The sequence below is a fragment of the Bos indicus genome, chromosome 28, assembly GCF_029378745.1.
Source record: "Bos indicus isolate NIAB-ARS_2022 breed Sahiwal x Tharparkar chromosome 28, NIAB-ARS_B.indTharparkar_mat_pri_1.0, whole genome shotgun sequence".
Classification (NCBI taxonomy): Eukaryota; Metazoa; Chordata; class Mammalia; order Artiodactyla; family Bovidae; genus Bos; species Bos indicus.
The window spans coordinates 30,817,955-30,837,407 of NC_091787.1; the positions used below are offsets into that span (position 1 = coordinate 30,817,955).

The 19,453-nt window shown below is 38.7% G+C and overlaps 1 protein-coding gene across 6 annotated transcripts in view; it reads left to right on the forward strand.

Annotated features, from left to right (window-relative positions):
• KAT6B (lysine acetyltransferase 6B) overlaps positions 1-19,453 on the forward strand; it is a 182,215-nt gene that overhangs the window by 110,292 nt on the left and 52,470 nt on the right. For all 6 annotated transcript variants that reach the window (XM_070781996.1, XM_019953804.2, XM_070781995.1 and 3 more), the window contains 3 exons: positions 6,408-6,516; positions 17,088-17,203; positions 17,447-17,528. In XM_070781996.1, coding sequence (XP_070638097.1) covers positions 6,408-6,516; positions 17,088-17,203; positions 17,447-17,528 — 307 coding nt within the window. The remainder of the gene's footprint in view (positions 1-6,407; positions 6,517-17,087; positions 17,204-17,446; positions 17,529-19,453) is intronic.

Sequence of the window (19,453 nt, forward strand, 5' to 3'; positions counted from 1 at the left end):
TCTGAGCTGAAGTGTAGAGAACTTTCTCCAAAGATGAACCATTTGATACTGGGGTGCACAAGATTTATATTCATCTTTGTTTGCCTTCATGGTATTATTTGTTTAAGATTTTATGTTTGTTTGTGCTTTTCTTCCTTTGACGTCTTTTTCTTTCCTTTCCCTCTGAGCTTTCCTTTTATTAAATCGGCTCCAGGCCTCTTCACTCTCAGTTGAGGCGATTTCTACCCTGTTCCTGTACTCTCTGATTAACTCATTAAAAACAAAACCCAGAAAACCCTTTAAGATGAATACTTATCATGGGGCTCAGAGCCTCCCAACATCCACCTTTTATAGAGAAATTCTAGACTCCAGATCAAATTATTTGCACTGATGTTTATTAAGGACTTGAAGTTGTTTGTTTACCCTGTTTGTTTTTATAGCCTGAGTGAATTTTGCAATAATTATAACAATGTTTGAACAGAACTTTGTAGCCTACAAAGTACTTCACACACTCACTCACATGGGAACTTTAGCAATCCTGGATCAAGACAACATGGACTCTATTGTGCTCTTTTTAAAATGGGGGAAGCTGAGACTCAGAGAACAGAAAATAAATTCAGGTCTTTTCATGATACAAGTGTGAATATATGAATGAGAAGTGCGGAATTGTTTCCAGCACTTGGCATTACTAAAATGATGTTTTATAAGTGAAAGTGAAAGTCGCTCGGTTGTGTCCGACTCTGCCACCCTGTGGAATCGTCCATGGAATTCTCCATGCCAGAATACTGGAGTTGGTTGCCGTTCCTTTCTCCAGGGCATCTTCCCAACCCAGGGATTGAACCCAGGTCTCCTGAATTGCAGGAGAATTCTTTACCAGCTGAACTACCAGGGAAGCCCTGTTTTAGAAGTAGATTCAAGAAATTTTGTAGATGACTCCAGGAGAAGAATCCATAAGGGATTGTGGAAAGAGAGGACTATGTCCCTGATCACTGTGAATGGTGACTGTGGAGACAAAACCCCCTTTGGTGTCATTGTCAGAACGAGGAGGTAAGCCTGGGTGCTCTTGCCTCCATCTGTGCATGACCTTTTTTTTTTGACAGTTACTTTGACTAACAAGACTAGCAAGCATCTTTTTTTTTTTTTCCCCTTCAGGGCAGAAATAAAAGTAACCATAAACAAATATAAAACTTACCTAAAATGAGTTGTCTTGAATTTAAAAATGTTTCCTCAGAAAATACTATTTTATTTTTATATTGAGGGTTCCTGAAGACTCTTAAAATGTCTTTTAAAGTATAATAGAATCAATAAAAAAATTAGAGCTCAGCTGGGAAGGGCCTTTGAAATTATCTAGCTACGGAACCATTTAACTATTTGATCTGGAAAGGATCTTTGAAAAGGTCCCAGATCCCAACTTGTGGGAGACTCCTTTTTTCACCCTGGTGTCCTTGACATCCTGATAGAGTCCACCCAGCCTCTCATGGCCTCTTCTGATTATGAAGACCGTATGGTTCCATTTATATGAGGTCCTTAGATTACTCAAACTCATGGAGACAGAAAGCAGAACGGCATTTGCCTGGGGCTAGAGGAGAAAGGCAATGGCACCCCACTCCAGTATTCCTGCCTGGAAAATCCCACGGACAGAGGAGCCTGGTAGGCTGCAGTCCATGGGGTCGCTGAGGGTCGGACTCGACTGAGCGACTTCACTTTCACTTTTCACTTTCATGCATCGGAGAAGGAAATGGCAACCCACTCCAGTGTTCTTGCCTGGAGAATCCCAGGGACGGGGGAACCTGGTGGGCTGCCGTCTATGGGGTCACCCAGAGTCGGACACGACTGAAGTGACTTAGCAGCAGCAGAGGAGAATAGGGAGTTAGTATTTAATGGGAACAGAGTGTCAGCTTGGGAAAATGGAAAAGTCCTAGAGATCAGTATGTTGGTGGTACAACATACTTAATGCCACTGAACTGTATACTTTAAAATGGTTAAGATGATAAATTGTATGTTATATGTATTTATATATATATATATATATATATATATATATATATATTTTACCACAATGTGAAAAATAAAGAAGCAAGGAAAAAAAATCATTTTGTTGCTGGAGGGTTGGGGCATGGGAAGCATGGAGAACAAACCTAACCCCTCCCCCAGAAAGATCACACGCACTGTCCCCTCCCAACAGCCTCTTCCCAGCGAACTAGCCCCAGTTCCTTCAATAGGCCATTGCATTTTGTTTTACAATATATTTGAATCATGATCAAGATAAGGACTATACATTATAATTGGCTGATAAGCCTTTTAAATTTCTGTTAGTCTATTGTTTCTTCTTTCAAATCTGTTTCTCTGTCTCTTCCTCTCTCACTCATTCTGTCTCCCTTTTAATTTATTTGTTGAAGAAACTGGGTCATTTGTCCTCAAGAGTTTTGGTACTCGCATCCCTCTGCTATGTAGACTGATACCTTCCTCTGTCCTCTGCATTTCCTATGAAGCAGTAATTGGATTGAGTTATTTTATTTTATAAATGCTGTAATCCAACTATATAATAACTCATTTTAGGTCTTTTTTTTTTTTTTTTAATAAGTGCCTTCCTAGCCTTTTGCTTGGAAAACTGTAAACATTGAATGGATAATTGAAAAAATTGAAAGAATCATGTCATGGACACCCTCCTACCTTTATGTAGATTCACCAACCATTAACATTTGCCGCATTAGCTCTCTCCCTCTCTGCACACAAACACACTAATACACATAGGGGTTTTTCCCCTGCATCTTTTGAGCTCAAGTGGTAGACATCATGACACTTTACTCCAAAATATTTCAGCACATAACTCCTAAGAACAGCTCCTGTATAATCAGTCAGAGTCTGGTTTGTGTATTGTCTATTAGCATATTACCCTACTAATCCAAATAATGTTCTTTATGGTCATGGCTATTTTTGAAAATTTTGAAAACCAAGTGAAGATCACAAATTATATATTTCATTTTCCTGACACTTTAGTTGCCTAAATTGGTTCTGCCCTTTTTTGGGGTCTTACCTGACATTGGCATTTTTTGAAGTGTCCCAGGCTAGTTGTTTTACATCATGTCCCTGACTTTGGATTTGCCTGATTATCTCCTTATGATGAGTCAGACTAAATGTTCCCAGCAAGAATACTGCACAGGCAGTGCTGAGTCCTTTAGCGCCACGCTTGGAAGGCACCAGATGTCAGTTTGTCCCATAATGGCTGCTAGGTTTGATTGCTTGATTAAGGGGGTGTCTACCATATTTTTCCATTGTAAATGTACCATTTTCCCAGTTTTTCTGTTTCCCCATAATAAATAATCTGTAGCATATTAAACATTGCTTTTTAAATAATTTTAAAAGCATGCTATTTGGTCATGGGAGAAATTGGATGGCAGAGATTATGAGCACATGAGAATTATTACCGTCAATGGAAAAAATAATTTTTAAACATTTGTTTTTCTTGATAGAGGAGAGACAAGGAGGGGAGGTAATAAAGGGGAGAAAATGGGCTTTACTGAAGGCAGATTTGTGTCTGAATCCCAGCTCCACACTTGAACCTGTGTGACTTTAGGAGAGTTACCTCACTCCTTAGAGCCTCAAGTTCTTTCCTATGATGGGCATAATAATATACATTCCTGGCAGGATTGTTAAAGTGATTAAATGAGCTAGTGTATGAGTGGCCTCTGGCCTAGCAGCTGCCCCAGGACCATCATGTGGGAAGTGAGGAAGAAATGGTCCCCAGCAGCTTGCAGAGTTTATACCTCTCCATGAGTGTTTGCTCTCCCGATGAGATTGAAATATTCATGCATGTTGATAAGAAAATATGATCAACAGGTAAGATGCCTTTTTGAAATTTCAAAGAAAGGAATTCAGAACTGGAAGATGTTTGGTTCCATTTTCAGACCTCTTAAACATGATTTGTCTGTAGTGGAATTGAGCTGCCATTTATTCAGACCTGTTTCTGATTGCAATCCATTTTAATCTATTACCAGGGATTATTTTTTGAAACAGTTTATATGTAGTCGGATTGAGAATAGTGAATCATAATAATCCCATGACCCAATTTACATGCCTTACTGTAAAAGTTTCATTTCATACAAGTGACAATTTTTTAAAGTTAATTAGACTCGGCTATACTGAGGTTAGCAAAAAGTGCTTTGAATTATCAATAATTCAGCAGAGCAGACATTTCTGTATAATGCAGTGGTTTTATAGAGTATTGTGAGATAGTTATCCCTAAAATGAATGGTTGTGAGCATACATCAGCATGGTGGGGCTTGCTTGAATGTGGCGTGAAGTGATATCATCTGTGCTTTCTATTATTGAGCAGAGTGTGAACCATCGGTCTTTCTGGCCATGAACTACTAGCAACCTTTGTCCTTTGTGTTACCTTTAGTTAAAGACGAAAATGAACATGAATGCTGGCTGATGGCCATGTCTTCTTACAGTGAAAAATTCATCTGGAAAAGAAAAATAGGATTGCAGATTTGGATTTGTTTCATTGCATGAATGATATGTGACATTTTGTAAATTATTTATCACTGCAAGGATGGCAGCAATGGCTCGAGCATTGTTATATCAAATGAAAGTAGGAATCCCATTAGTACAAGGACTGGGTTTTAGCTGGAATCTATCAGGGGAATGTTGTCACTTGAAAACCAGATTGTTCTTTTAATTGCTATTTAAAGGAACAAAAGTGTTCCCAAGGTACTGCAGTTGAGCATTTGCAAGTAATAACTGTGGATCCATAATTATGCAGTGCTGATTATCTGGCATTTAAAAAATGGTGGCAGGAGTCAGTGACCAATTTGTTGTAGCTTGTCTTTTTTGGTTTTTCTAGAACCGAGTTTTATTCTCTGCTTTTGAACTGGGGCTACAAAAATATATTTGCATAGTTACCTCAGAAAGTAAAGCCTGTGCATATTAAAAGAACAAATTAAACTGAAAATAAGGGCAAGATAATGAAAGTTTATATTGTAAGATGAAATTAACAGTCGTATTGAACAGTTTGCAAATGCTTGGTCATGAGATGATTTCTGGTTTTTGATGACATGCCACATTGAACCAAGATGTTTGTTGGAATCACTGTTACTATTTGAAATATTATTTTAGAATAAGGTTTTTTAAACTAGCATATATTTCTTTCATTTATTCACATATATTTTTATATAGTTAGCAAAAAACATTTTGAGTGCCTATGTGCATCAGGCTTTTGGAATAGAGTGGCTGAACAAATGAGGTTTATTCTACACTGATGTATATTTGGAAAGTTAGGCCTAGCAAAATCTTGTTTTTAATTTACATTTAAATAAAAAAAATTTGTGATTATACTAAGCTTTCTTGCCTTAAATTTTTGATTCACGAGATTCAAATATAAATGCGTTAGAGTTACATTCTGATGGCTAGCAGACAACGTGTGACGCTTGGAATATGCAGTAAAATTTTAGTTCTCATACCGTTTGGCTGTGCAAAATAATGTGACCAGACCTGTAGGCACAGTCAGCTCTTCGTATGGATGGGAACACTAGCGTTGCTGGTAGTCATAAATAACAATGAAGGCACTAAAATGTATGCAGATTTATACATTGTTAAAAGCAGTTTCCTTTGTGAGAGTTAAAGGGGTGCTAGGGATTAGACAAATGTTTTGTTTCTTTTATTGAAGGGGAATGTCAGAGATTGAGAGTTTATCCATTTTGTGTGGCATGGTGTGGTTTACTTTTGAAGACGTTGGTGTCAGAAAAGCCTTGTTAATGGTCTTTTGATCATCTTAAACGATCCTACAGAATTTTAAAGTTCTTAACATTTTTTTGGCCATGCCACGGAGCATGCAAAATATTAGTTCCCAGACCAGGGATCCAACCCATGCCCCCTGCAGTGGAAATGCAGAGTCCTAATCACTGAATCACCATGGAAAACCCCTTCTTTAGTTCTAAGGCTGTTATTATGTCACCTTTTAACATGCCAGTATTTTATGTCATATGTTTAATTGATGGATAATAGTAACCTGTACTAAAACACTTGATGAAATTTAAGCAATCTGGTCTGACTAGATGATATTCATAGACTGTAATACTGAATAGATGAATCAATTTATTGTAGGCATATAGATTATGGAAACGATTTGAGACTTCAAATGAATTCTTAATGTTCATTTCAGGAAGGTAATACATAATATATATAAAGGTTTTAAATTTCATTGGCTTAATAAAAATTATTTCTGAGTCTTATGCATTACACTTAAATGTATTATTCAGGCAGTACTTCACTATCAAATAATTTGAGGGTTTTTTTAATTATCAGAAAATATTGATATGAATACCCTATTCTTTCTTTGGTAAAGAAATATGTAAGACGCTTTTAATACTTTGTTTTTAATTTTGAAGTGGAAAGCTAAGTGTTTTTTCATTTTAATTTTTTCATAGCCCCGTGCCGATCCCATTCCAATATGTAGCTTCTGTCTGGGGACAAAGGAATCAAATCGTGAAAAGAAACCAGAAGAACTTCTCTCTTGTGCAGATTGTGGCAGTAGTGGTAAGTTGTTATTTTTTGTGTGTGTGTAAAGTGACTCCCTATTATAGCTACGTGCAATTTCTCTATCCAAAAATACTTGTTATTTAAAGCAATTATTTGATAATAGTGTAAGCTTTAAATTTAAAAAGTAAATACAGGTTGGGGGGAAGTGAGTATATTCTCACTGATATAAACAGTGTTGTATACGTTTATAAAATATTATGTATTCATATTTTAAATTAACCTTAGATTTCGTGCCAGCATTGGTAATTCAACGTGGAATATTCTACCTTGAAGGTAAATTCAGGGTAGAAAATTCTAAATTTTCAAGTTGATTGCAGCTAGAATCACTTGTTTTTATAACCTGAAGTCTCAATTTAATACATTTGAGTAGAAATATATAGTGTTTCGGAGAAGGCAATGGCACCCCACTCCGGTACTCTTGCCTGGAAAATCCCACGGACGGAGGAGCCTGGAAGGCTGCAGTCCATGGGGTCGCTGAGGGTCGGACACAACTGAGCGACTTCACTTTCACTTTTCACTTTCATGCGTTGGAAAAGGGAATGGCAACCCACTCCAGTGTTCTTGCCTGGAGAATCCCAGGGACGGGGGAGCCTGGGGGGCTGCCGTCTATGGGGTCGCACAGAGTCGGACACGACTGAAACAACTTAGCAGGAGCAATAGCATATAGTGTTTCACGTCCTGACACCTACTGGTGAAATATAATATTACAGCCCAGCTCTGTGTGACAAACTGAAGGGGATGCACAGGATTCTGGCAACTGCACTGATAACAATCCAGAAATCATCAGGCAAAAAAGAAACTCAAATTGCCCAGAGTAAGCTAGGAAAAGAGTGGTCTACTCAGAAAGTGATACTGAAATCAAGGAGCTACTGGGTAGGGATATTGTTAGTTGCTCAGTTGTATCGGACTTTTTGCAACCCCGCCCGCCAGGCTACTCTGTCCATGGAACTCTCCAGGCAAGAATACTGGAGAGGACTGGGTCATTGGTACATTGCAATATCCAAAAAGCTTTCAAGATTGCTGTCACCTCTTTTTCTCAGCATAGGACTTTAAGCGCACATTTCCACTTTTGTAATGGAAATTAAGTCACATTATGCTTATACTAAAAGAATTTGTCTTGGAATTTACTTGGTGGTGCAGTGGTTAAGACTGCACTTCACTGCGGAGGCAGGGTTCAGACTCAAGATCCCACAGGCTGCAAGGCTTGGCAAGAAAGATAATTAAAAAGAATGTGTCTTACCAGCCAGCCTTCCTTCTTAAGTTGCCTAGAGATATATATGGTTATATGTATGTGTGTATACACACACATACACAACTCAGCAGAGTGGCAGTTACTGAACTTTTAAAAGTCAACCTCTGTATTAATCTTTAAATTTTCTTCTCCTAGCCTACTGAAACTTTTCCCTGAAAAAATGTTATTTTAAAATTAACACCCAAGTATTGCTCTAGTTATAGTTAATTCTTTAAAAACATCAACAAATCTGCAAAACACAATAGCATTCTCTTGTTTAGCAAGTCAATAATATAGTATAGTGGTTAAGACCAAACTAGAAAGCTGGCCATAGCCCCTTTACTTCGAATGAGTTAACCATCCTCAGCCTCAGTTCCCTTATTGGAAACATAGAGATAATGATAGCATCTTATATCTTGGGTTGTGTGGAAGCTAAAGAAGAGAACACAAGTAAATAACCTAACACATGGTCTGCACTCTGGTAAGTGTACTCTACACATCAGCAGTTGTTGGTCTTTTTTTATTTTTGGCGGATCAAATTGTTTTCCTTGATTGCTGCAGGAAATTTAAGATCTTATTGTTTATGACAGCTGCGTGATGGTTGGATGGAGGAAATGTTTCACACTGAAGAATGACACTGCTGTGTAATGATTCTTCCTCCTCCTATGAAGGTTTAACTTGATAGATCCTAAATGGTTCTCCAGCTCTCAGGACTTGACTCGGAGAAATAAGACATTTCAAACTCTGCTTGAGAAATGCTTTCTGACAGTCTTTTTGATGGGCTTTACAGATTCATTAAAACTCTTCCACCTGCCATCATATCGTGGCTGGTGGCAAAAGGGCATGGAAACATTATCTGTATGTTCGGATTAATAAATCTCAATCCTTCACTCTCCTTGTTTTATCCTGGTGAGCTAGTGCCTCACTCATCAGTTCTGACTCTGCAGTTATCTTTTGGGTTTTCTCACGAGGCTCATTCTGAATGAATTATTGTTTTGTGTAACCGCCTGATCAATTTAGTAGTAGTGTTTAGTAGTAGTAGTGGTCTCTTGTCTAAGGTTTACCCTTTGTGATTTTTAAGGTGGTACTTTAAAAACACTCTTAACTGTTTTATTTCTTCAGTGTCTATTTGTCTGGGCACCTAGACAGATTAAAGTCGTACTTAAATCTGGAAAGAAAAGTTCCCTTCATATATTTCCTTACCTCTAGTGATACACTTACTTAAGTTGATAAGAGATCATTATCTTCCAGATCATATCGTCAAGGCTTCTTTCACAGGGTATAAAGGCGTAATTCTAAACAAGTACATCTTAGATTTTCTGATGTAACCAATCTCCCTTCATCTTTCCCAGATTGAAGCCTGCCAAAAGAGAGGTTTGAGTTCCTTTATAGTTAGAGGTGACTGAAATATTTTTACTCCTAAAGTTTCTTACTTTTCCAGAGTATATAGGTGTAGTGTTGGGTTTTCTTTTTTCAAAAATGGTCTCGTTTTCTCTTTTAACACATGGGGAAGAATGGATTGAGGATGCTGTCTAAAAGACTTATATCCAGAGTCATTTTGTGAGCACCCCGCCACACACACACACAGCATGAGCTAGAAGCTTTGGAGTTGAGATGTGGGTCATGGTAGAAATTCAAGACCTGGGATCGTCAGGTCCCTTTTTTTAGGATAGAGGATGTATGGTTCAGTGTGCTTCTCTGGACTCCCCTATGTGATCTGGCTCTAGTGTTAGGTTCACTTAATCTTCCCTTGTAATGCTCAAAATTCTCCAAGCCAGGCCTCAACGGTACGTGAACCGTGAACTTCCAGATGTTCAAGCTGGATTTAGAAAAGGCAGAGGAACCAGAGATCAAATTGCCAACATCTGTTGGATCACTGAAAAAGCAAGAGAGTTCCAGAAAAACATCTACTTCTGCTTTATTGACTACACCAAAGCCTTTGACTGTGTGGATCACAACAAACTGGAAAATTCTTCAGGAGATGGGAATACCAGACCACCTGACCTGCCTCCTGAGAAATCTGTATGCAGGTCAAGAGGCAACAGTTAGAACTAGACGTGGAACAACAGACTGGTTCCAAATTGGGAAAGGAGTACATCAAGTCTGTATATTGTCACCCTGCTTATTTAACTTCTATGCAGAGTGTATCATGAAAAACTCTGGGCTGGAAGAAGCACAAGCTGGAATCAAGATTGCCAGGAGAAATATCAGTAACCTCAGATATGAAGATAACACCACCCTTATGGCAGAAAGTGAAGAGGAACTCGAAAAGCCTCTTGATGAAAGTGAAAGAGGACAGTGAAAAAGTTGGCTTAAAACTCAACATTCAGAAAACTAAGATCATGGCTTCTGGGCCCATCACTTCATGGCAAATAGATGGGGAAACAATGGAAACAGTGACAGACTTTATTTTCTTGGTCTCCAAAATTACTGCAGATGGTGACTGCAGCCATGAAATTAAAAGATACTTGCTCCTTGGAAGAAAACTTATGACCAACCTAGACAGCATATTAAAAAGCAGAGACATTACTTTTCCAACAGAGGTCCATCTAGTCAAGGCTATGGTTTTTCCAGTAGTCATGTATGGATGTGAGAGTTGGACTATAAAGAAAGCTGAGCACTGAAGAATTGATACTTTTGAACTGTGATGTTGGAGAAGACTCTTGAGAGTCCCTTGGACTGCAGGGAGATCCAACCAGTCCATCCTAAAGGAAATCAATCCTGAATATTCATTGGAAAGACTGATGTTGAAGCTGAAACTCCGATACTTTGGCCCCCTGATGCAAAGAACTGACTCATTTAAAAAGACCCTGGAGAAGGCAATGGCAACCCACTCCAGTGTTCTTGCCTGGAGAATCCCAGGGACGGGGGAGCCTGGTGGGCTGCCGTCCATAGGGTCACACAGAGTTGGACACGACTGAAGCAACTTAGCAGCAGCAGCAGTCTTTAAATAGAAGGACTAAAAGAAAAATATGGTTCTTCTTAGAAAGCTTGGGGAGATTTTGTAGTTACAGTGCTCTGTTGTGACATGTCAGTGATTATAGGGAAAAAAGAATCAAATAGCTTGGCCTGGCTCAGCAGTGGCCCCCAGTAATGGTGGGAGCCCTGGTGTCATGGTCCAGTTCAGTTTCAGAAGTGAGAATTACAGAGTGGCTGGTAGCCCTGGTTGGCCTTACAGAAATGACCACTATCTCATACTCTAGAGTCCATTGGTTCTGGGATCGGATTGAGACTGCTTGTAATGATCAAAGGAATCCCTAATGTAAGACGTTTCTGTGAAAAAACAAAACAAAACAAAACCAAACCATAGCCTTGTAAAACAAAATAAAAAAAGGAAATATAGATAACAGCCCATAAAGAGCTTTTAAATGTGTTTCCCACATGTGCCTGTTGGTTTTTAGTCACCTCTTTCTATCTGAAGTATCATTTATATGATGTCACATTTAGACTGCTTAGACTTCACAGACCTGGGTAATAAGTGTTTCCTTCTGCTTACATCATAAAGTAAAGCCAATTAGAAATTTCTGTATTTTTAAGATGGCTCAGTGCTGCAAATGGGCAGTATTTTCTTTAACTGTGTTTTTTCTGCTAAAACTTTTGAAAAAAAATTATTCAAGTTTGCAGGTAGTAAAACTGTGAAGGGAGGTAAATAGTGCAAGGAGCCCCAGATGCAGCGCTGCAGTCCTCTTTACTTGCTGGCCATGGAACCGTACGTAGCTGTACACATCTGTGAGGTTTGGAGGGTGATGTCTGTATCCTGCATCCACAGGGCTGTTGTGAGGATCCAGTGAGATAATGCTATGAAGATCATCACTATCTATAAATCATCACACAAAAACACCAAAGGGCTGTTCGAAGCACTAATAGGAATGTGGGACTCATCACATAGTCTTCAGGTCTATGGAAATGCTGAGACTAAGAAGTGATTTTACTTGACTTTCATGGATCAGCCTACTTTGAAATTAACACTGTTATATTCTCTTTGCCTCATTAAGACCAAATTATCTTTAATTAGCTTCACATAAGTATTAGATATTATACCAAATGAAATTTTGTGTCTGCTGCTCAGATTGCTGGGTGGTTAAATCTTACTTACAGATGAGTTCTGTGCATGTGTGTTTTCAAATTAGCAAATCTAAGATAAGTGCACAGTTCAAAATTACAGCATCATTCTAAGTGGAAGCTCATTGACACTGGAGACAGCATGGCTGCTGAGATGCAGCTGGAAGATTACCTTTGTACAGTGAAGGAAGCCGGAGACGTGGAGTCGCGTACCAGTCTGTCCTCAGGAGCCCTGAAGTCTATCCTGGGTTTGTTTTATTAGTGTTAACCCTGAGTAAAACTTGCCTGCCTTCTGCTCCCAGGGAGCTGGTTGGTGCAATATACACATATATGTAGTCACTAGCTTCTTGATGTTACTGTGAGAAAATACCCCAGGGATTGGTTAGTTAGTTGTCCAGTTTCACACCGACTATACACAGATTGAAAACTGGGTTTGGAAGAAGCCCCTTAACTAGGAAGAAACCTAGAGATGGACTCCAAGAAGAAGGAGGGATGGAGGAGGAAGCCCCCCTCTCCACAAGCCCACAGCTGGATTGGCAGTCCATGCAGAGTAACAGGAAGCAGAAGCCTTGCTTCCGACCTGTTATTTCACTAAAATTCTGCTGGTATGATTAACAGTGACCTCCATGTAGCGAACTCTAAAGGTGCCTTCTAAGTTTTTTTAAAACTCTAGGGACTTCCCTGGCAGAAAAGTAGCTAAGTCTCTGAGTTTCCACTGCAGGGGGCACAAGTTAATCTCTTTTGGAGGAACTAAGATATCCTGCATGCTGTCCAGAAGCCTGGCAAAAAAAAAAAAAAAAGTCTAGTGGACATCTTTCAATCTACACCAAATACTCCTCTCAGTCATATTTGAGTTGTTGAGAATCTTTTTCCATGAAACGTTCTCATCTTTTGACTTCTGTGATTTCATATTCTCTGTGCTTTCTCTCTATCAGTTCAGTTCTTCCAGATCTTTTGTGAGCTCCCTGGCCTCTCTTCATCACCTCCGAGTTTCTTCAGCCTTTCGTCCTTGGCCCTGTGTTTCCTCACTTTGGTTCATAGCTTCTCCTGGGTTCCAGACCCTTAGATATAAGCACCTCCAGGACTCCTCTCCTTGACACTTCATGGGCTCCTCAGAGATAATATCCAAAACAGCTTATGAACCTTACACTGCTCCCTCCTCCCAAAACAACCACCACCACTCTAGCAAAGACAGAAATCTTAGCAAACAAACGACATCCTGCTTCTCCTCGGGGATTTCCCATTTCAGCAAACGACACACCACCAGCTACGCATTCAGTTCTAGAAGCCCTCCTCTGTCCTATTCTCTCACAGCAAGAAATTACCAAAAATGCATTGATTGTACATCCCAGTATTTATTCTACGTCCTCAGTATATCCACAGCCTTCACCAGACCCGCTCAGAGCTGCTATGATAATAAGCTAGCTTTCCTCTTCATATTCTTTCTCCTCATCCATTTTGCATACTTCAGCATAAATTACTTTTTTTTTTTTAATATAAATTACTTTTTAAAACCATAAATCTAATCACAGAATTTTTAGTGTCCACCAGTTAACCTTAGGAAAAATCCAAGCCCAAAACACTCTTCTGGATTGGGCTCCTGTTGACCCCTTTGCACATCACCATCCCTGTCATATAACCTATAACTATATGAGGTTATGTAGAGGTTGTATCAAACTTCTTTCCTCTTCTTAAATGTCCCCATGTTCGTCCCCGTGTTCTCCTGTCACTCTGCACATGCTGCTCTCTCCCACCCTGCCCGCCTCTGCTCCCCTCTGATCTCACTCATCCTTTTGGTGTCTTTTTAGGAAGGCCTTCCTCTAATCTCTTGCTAGACTTGCCCACATCTCCAAGCCAGCCTACCTCCAGGACTCCTCTCCTTGACACTTCATGGGCTCCTCAGAGATAATATCCAAAACAGCTTATGAACCTTACACTGCTCCCTCCTCCCAAAACAACCACCTGCTGGACCATGTGATCTGAAATGTCTGTCCTTTCCCTCATCGGGTCTTCAGTGGACAGGTAGTTGGTCAGATAACTGATGTGAGGGACCCAATGTCTTGAGTCTTTCATAGTTTTTCCATTGCTGCTATAACAAATTACCATACAGCTGTGAACAGAATTCAGTTCCTTGCATATGCAGGACCAGTGTCCCCATTTCTTGCTGTCACATAACCGGATTCCCTGCTTCTAGTGGGCACCTGCACTCCTTGGCTTGTGTGCCTCCCACTCCCCGCTGGGTGCAGTCCTTCTCCTGTGTTGAACCTGTCCTCCTCCTTTTGTCTCATGTTACTAACCAAGCTGGAGGGTTCTCTGCTTTTAAGTACTTGTGATTAGATTGGAATAATTACACAGATAATTCAGGATGATCTCCCATCTCAAGGCCTGTACCGTTGGTCACATCTGCAAAGCCCCTTTTGCCATGTCGGTTAATATATTTGTACGTTTTAGGGATTACAAATAGACATATTTGGAGGGCATTGTTCAGTCTACTACAGAGCCCATGGTTTTTTACTCCCATAATACTTGACTCAAAAATCACTTCTACCGACTTGTGGTCTCATTGGTACTTGTTTAATTTTAAACAGTACTCCTTTGGTTTCGCTGGATAAAACTGTTGTAAGTTATCAGTGCTTAAAATCTACTGGTATAAGAATGAGTGTGTGTGTGTGTGTGTGTGTGTGTGTGTGTGTGTAAACCACCATGAATTGTGTCAGCAGAGAGAACCCAAATTTTAGAGGGGATTGTTGAGTTTACAGAATGGCTAGAATGGGAGGTAAGGAATTGAATTATTAATAGCATGGTTGTCCTTTTTGTAATTACTATAGATTGTGTACTAGCGTATCAAGACTCAGTTACAGTCTTTTGTGTAAAGTTGGCAGTAAGAAAATAAAATGGAAATATTTCTTCATCCCTCAGCATCCTTTACAGAATCATAGAAATTTAGAGCTGGAAGGGATCTATGGCCAGTTCTCTTGAGCTAAATAAAGGTAAGATTGTTGCCTAAAGGAAAGATAGACTGAAGATTTTAGAATTTGATAGGGTAGCTTAAATGGTAGTAGTTGCAATATTATTTAAAGTGAGAGGAAGCAATAAGAAGAAGAATATTCCTTGCTCTTGATTGAAAGTGGCTGAAATCCATTAACTTTCAAAAGTATAATTAATTATTAAAAATTATTTTTATAGGATATCTGTGAGAAAAAAATAGTAAGCTATAATGTGATGTGAATTACCTTAGTTGCTGGATATTAAGCTACAAAGTACAAAAGCAGATTTTAATGTAGAGAAAAATTTAGTGCATGAAATTGAGGTCATATGTGCTAGTGATGTATGACTTACAGGAAGTAATAAAAAGGGAGAAAAAAGAGAAGTAAATGGTATACTTTTAAGCTGATGGGACCCATTTTAAGGGTGGAATTTAAATTGCTGTTCTTTAAAACTTGAGTTTTTACCCCTCACTATATAAGTGGGGGCGGGAAAACCCTGATCAAAGTAGACCTTCCCCTCCCTCTTCAGAGTATACTTCTTAAAGTCGAGAAGCGAGCTGTCTTTGTTTGCTGTTCCTGAGCAGAAAGAGGTGATTGATACATGTATATATACATAAACGCCCTCCCCCCACATTCATTTGAATGAGAGAAGCCCTTGTAAAAGAAAAGTGTCATAGGTTAAATGCATCTGCTGGGTGTCTACTGCCTGAGGTCATAATCCTATGACAACATTTTATTTGCTCAACATCTTAAATACAGATGTTTAGGTTTTTGTTGTTGTTGTGTTTTTTTTTAGCTCAGGAATAGTGTGCTTTTATTAACAGTATTGATGATTGCTTTTGAATGTTTTTACTTCAAAAAGCCAAATCTCCTGGTGGGTAGAATTTTATGAAGCACCTGTTAAGCTTTAGGAAGGAGGACCTTTTTGGCAGCAACCCAAAATACATATTTAAACAATGAGCCTGCCAAAGTCAGGAAATTATAAAACAGTTTTGAAATTGCAGAATCTGCTTTTTTTTTTTTTTTTTTTTTACCCCTCAGGTTTCTTTTGCAGCTTGGTTATAAGTTCTTTCACATGGGACTTACTAACATCTGTACTATTTTAAGACCAGATTTAGAAAACTAAAATCAAATTTGGAGGTCTCAGGTTTATGTGATAAAAGACCATCAGATTTTAAACTTCCAGAGTCTGGACTCACACTCCCCAAACCTTTCAGAGAGATCTATTACTCAGTGTAGCCTGGCTGACTTTCTTAAGTGGTGCTATCCCTTGGGGTCTCCAGTTTTCCTGTGTGAGGTGAGAGCTGCTAGATGAAAAGTGTGTCCAAAACAGGGTGGAAAAGCCGAACTCTCAGAAAAATGTGGGACACTTGCTAAGGGTGTGCTTCTTGGCGTGTTCTGTGTAGCCTGGACTTTGCAACTTCTTAACTCCCAAATTCACTGTTTCTATTCCTGCTTCCAGAGCTTCCCAGATGACTCAGTGGTAAAGAATCTGCCTGCCAAGCAGGACACCCAGGTTCGATCCCTGGGTTGGAAAGATCCCCTGGAGAAGGAAATGGCAACCCACTCCAGTATTCTTGCCTGGAAAATCCCATAGACAGAGGAGACTGGTGAGCTACAGTCAGTGGGGTCGCAAAGAGTCAGACGTGACTTAGCGACTTAAACAACAACTCCCACTTACAGATTTTAAATTCAGGAACCCGGGGCAAGATGGCAGTGGTGCCTTCTTTGTATATCCCAGCAATGGGGTAGTCTTTGTATACTCCTGAGTTTTTTTTCTTTTTTTGCATTTGTTCATTGTATTATGTTAAGCAGCGTCAGGTTTTTATTTAGTTAACTGTTGTTTTATGTTTTATGATTTCATTACACACAGAAAGTAGGAATCATTTGAACTTCAGCACTCTGCTCACAGGCCAGCAGGCCAGAAAGCTTTGGGGTAGATGGTGGTTGATGAAGAGGGCAAGGGCAAGAGATTTAACAGAAGGCACAGGTATGAGAACATGATCTGAGCATACATTATCTTCAAGTTCTCCAAGACTTGTGATTAGAATTGGTATACATTTTCCAAGTTTCTCTTAGGGAAAACATTTGTACAGTTACTCTGTCACATATCGGTGCTAGGGGGAAGGGCAGAAGGGAAAATATAATTTGGAATCTTTGATTTTTTTCATATTTTCAAGTTCCTAAGGTTCTTTGGCTGACATCGTCACTGTCTATTAAATATTAGTGAGTTTAAAAAATCGACGGCACCATTCCCATAAAGCAGTTTATTTTTTTTATTCTTATAGGGCACCCATCCTGTTTGAAATTTTGTCCTGAATTAACAACAAATGTAAAGGCCTTAAGGTGGCAGTGCATCGAATGCAAGACGTGCAGTGCATGCAGAATCCAAGGCAAAAATGCAGTAAGTATGGCTCTCAATATCCATCTCCAGGTAAATTGTTAGCTTTCAGTGTTAAGGCCTTTCATTTTTGTAGATCGCTGCTATTTTCTTTTTAAGTGTTTAGGTGCGTGTGATACCAAATTTCAGTAGGGATCGTGGTGCCGCTTTATCTTATTTTATTATTGTTAACCAGATAACAAAAGAATTTGTGGCCTTTTACAGTTGATTTCAGTCTCAATTAGTCTCTAATATGCTACATTACAGGATAATATGCTTTTCTGTGACTCCTGTGATAGAGGATTCCATATGGAGTGCTGTGATCCCCCACTTTCCAGAATGCCAAAAGGTGAACCTTTAAACCTATTAAAAAATGTGCTTTATTAGGTACACATTAGCCTAGTCCTAATGTCTGACAGCTCAGGAGTATATAGGTTCTTTAAGCATTTTTTCATCCCTCCCACCTTCCTTATACTTGTGGGTTTAGTACAGGTTGTGAGCAGAGAAGTGTAAAAGTTTATAATTTGGGGGTAATGTATATAATAAATACTGTAATTCGGACACCCGACTAAAAAGATGATTCTTCTCTTAAAACCACTCCCCATTAGAATAAATTTAGACTAGGTCGGTTAAAAGTTTAGAGTTTTCTCCATGTTGTTCAGTAGAGTGTTCAGAGGTAAAACATTACTTGTTCTCGATGATGGTGATAATGATGACCCCAAAAAAGCCCTATAACAGGAGCCATTACCATTTTCTTGGCCATTCGTTGATAATCTTGAACATGAAGATCTGAACCATCTTACATGGGTATATCCATATAGAATATGGATTTTCTTCTCTGTTTATTGAGCAGTCAGCCAAGTTTAGCCTTCTTTTTCTCATATGATAGTATATTGAACGTTATAAATAACTCTGCCTTCTTATTACAAAGTTTATACATTTTCATTGTGAAAAACTTAGAAAATACCGATTGACAAAAAGGAATGGAAAGAATAATCAATTAGAAATTCCTTCCCTGCCCCACCCACCCTTTTAAAAAGAAGTGGAAAATTCTGTACATGTTTATGGTTTTTCCCTCTTAACAATAGATTCTCATATTCCCACATCATTAAATATTCTCCCAAAGATAGTTTTTAATGAATGTGTAGAATTCCGTAGTATATAGAGCCGAGATTATAAACATGATGACTGTGGGCCACAGAAATGTTTTATTGAGACTTCTCTTAACTATGTAACAGAAGATCTGGTACTATATTTAAAGATTTTTGAATTTGAATTTGCCAGCACTCCATTCTGCCTCAGTCTCACTGCTACCTGTTGCTTTACATTCCAGCTTGCTTCAGTCACATATATTATACCTGGGTGGTTCCTGAACATAACTGATTTTGCAACCCCATATTTAAAAAAAAAAAATTTAACCAATTTCATCTAGTGAATATTACAAATATTTCCAATTTTTTCATCAACAATTATTGCCTTAAGATAAATTCCTCAGGGAGGAATTTCTGGATTGAAGGCTATGTCCATGAAAGGTCATGTTAGTTTTCAGGCCAGCCAGCAGTGTATGAGAATACCTGTTTCCCTGTATGATCATCAACACTCACCATTACTATATTTCATTGAATCTAAGACACACATTTTTAAAAAACATTTCAACATCTTTGAAATCAGATGCATCTTGTAGTCATAAATAGCTTAGATTCAATGTAATACAGTGTTACTGTTTAAAATTTTTACCAGTTAGAGAATAGAAAAAATATGTCTGATAATTATTTTCTTTAGTGAAATTGAACATTTTTTTGTGTTTGGTTATTGGCTGTTTGTATATCATCTTGTAAAGCACCTGTTTTTATCCATTAATCATTTTTCTATTAGGGGTTTTCACCTTTTTCTTACTGACTTGCAGAAGCTCTTTATATTTTCATGTAGTCAAATCCATGAATCTTTTCTTTATGGCTTCAGTCTTAAGTGTCAGTCATGCTTAAATTATGTAAAATAGCCATGTATTTTTCCTGGTGCTTATAACATTTAATTTTGTCACATAATGTTCATCTGCCTAGAATTTGTGTTTATAAAAGATAGGAAGTAATTATTTTCCTTCCAGATAGACTTCTATTTGTTCTAGCACCCCTTTCTGAATCATTTCATCCTTTCCCCACTGATTTGAAATATGACTGTTATGATATGCTAAACCTCTCCGTTGTTCTGGCCTTTTAGTTCTTATCCATTGACCTGCTTCCATATGCCACACTTCAAATTATCGTAGCTCCACAG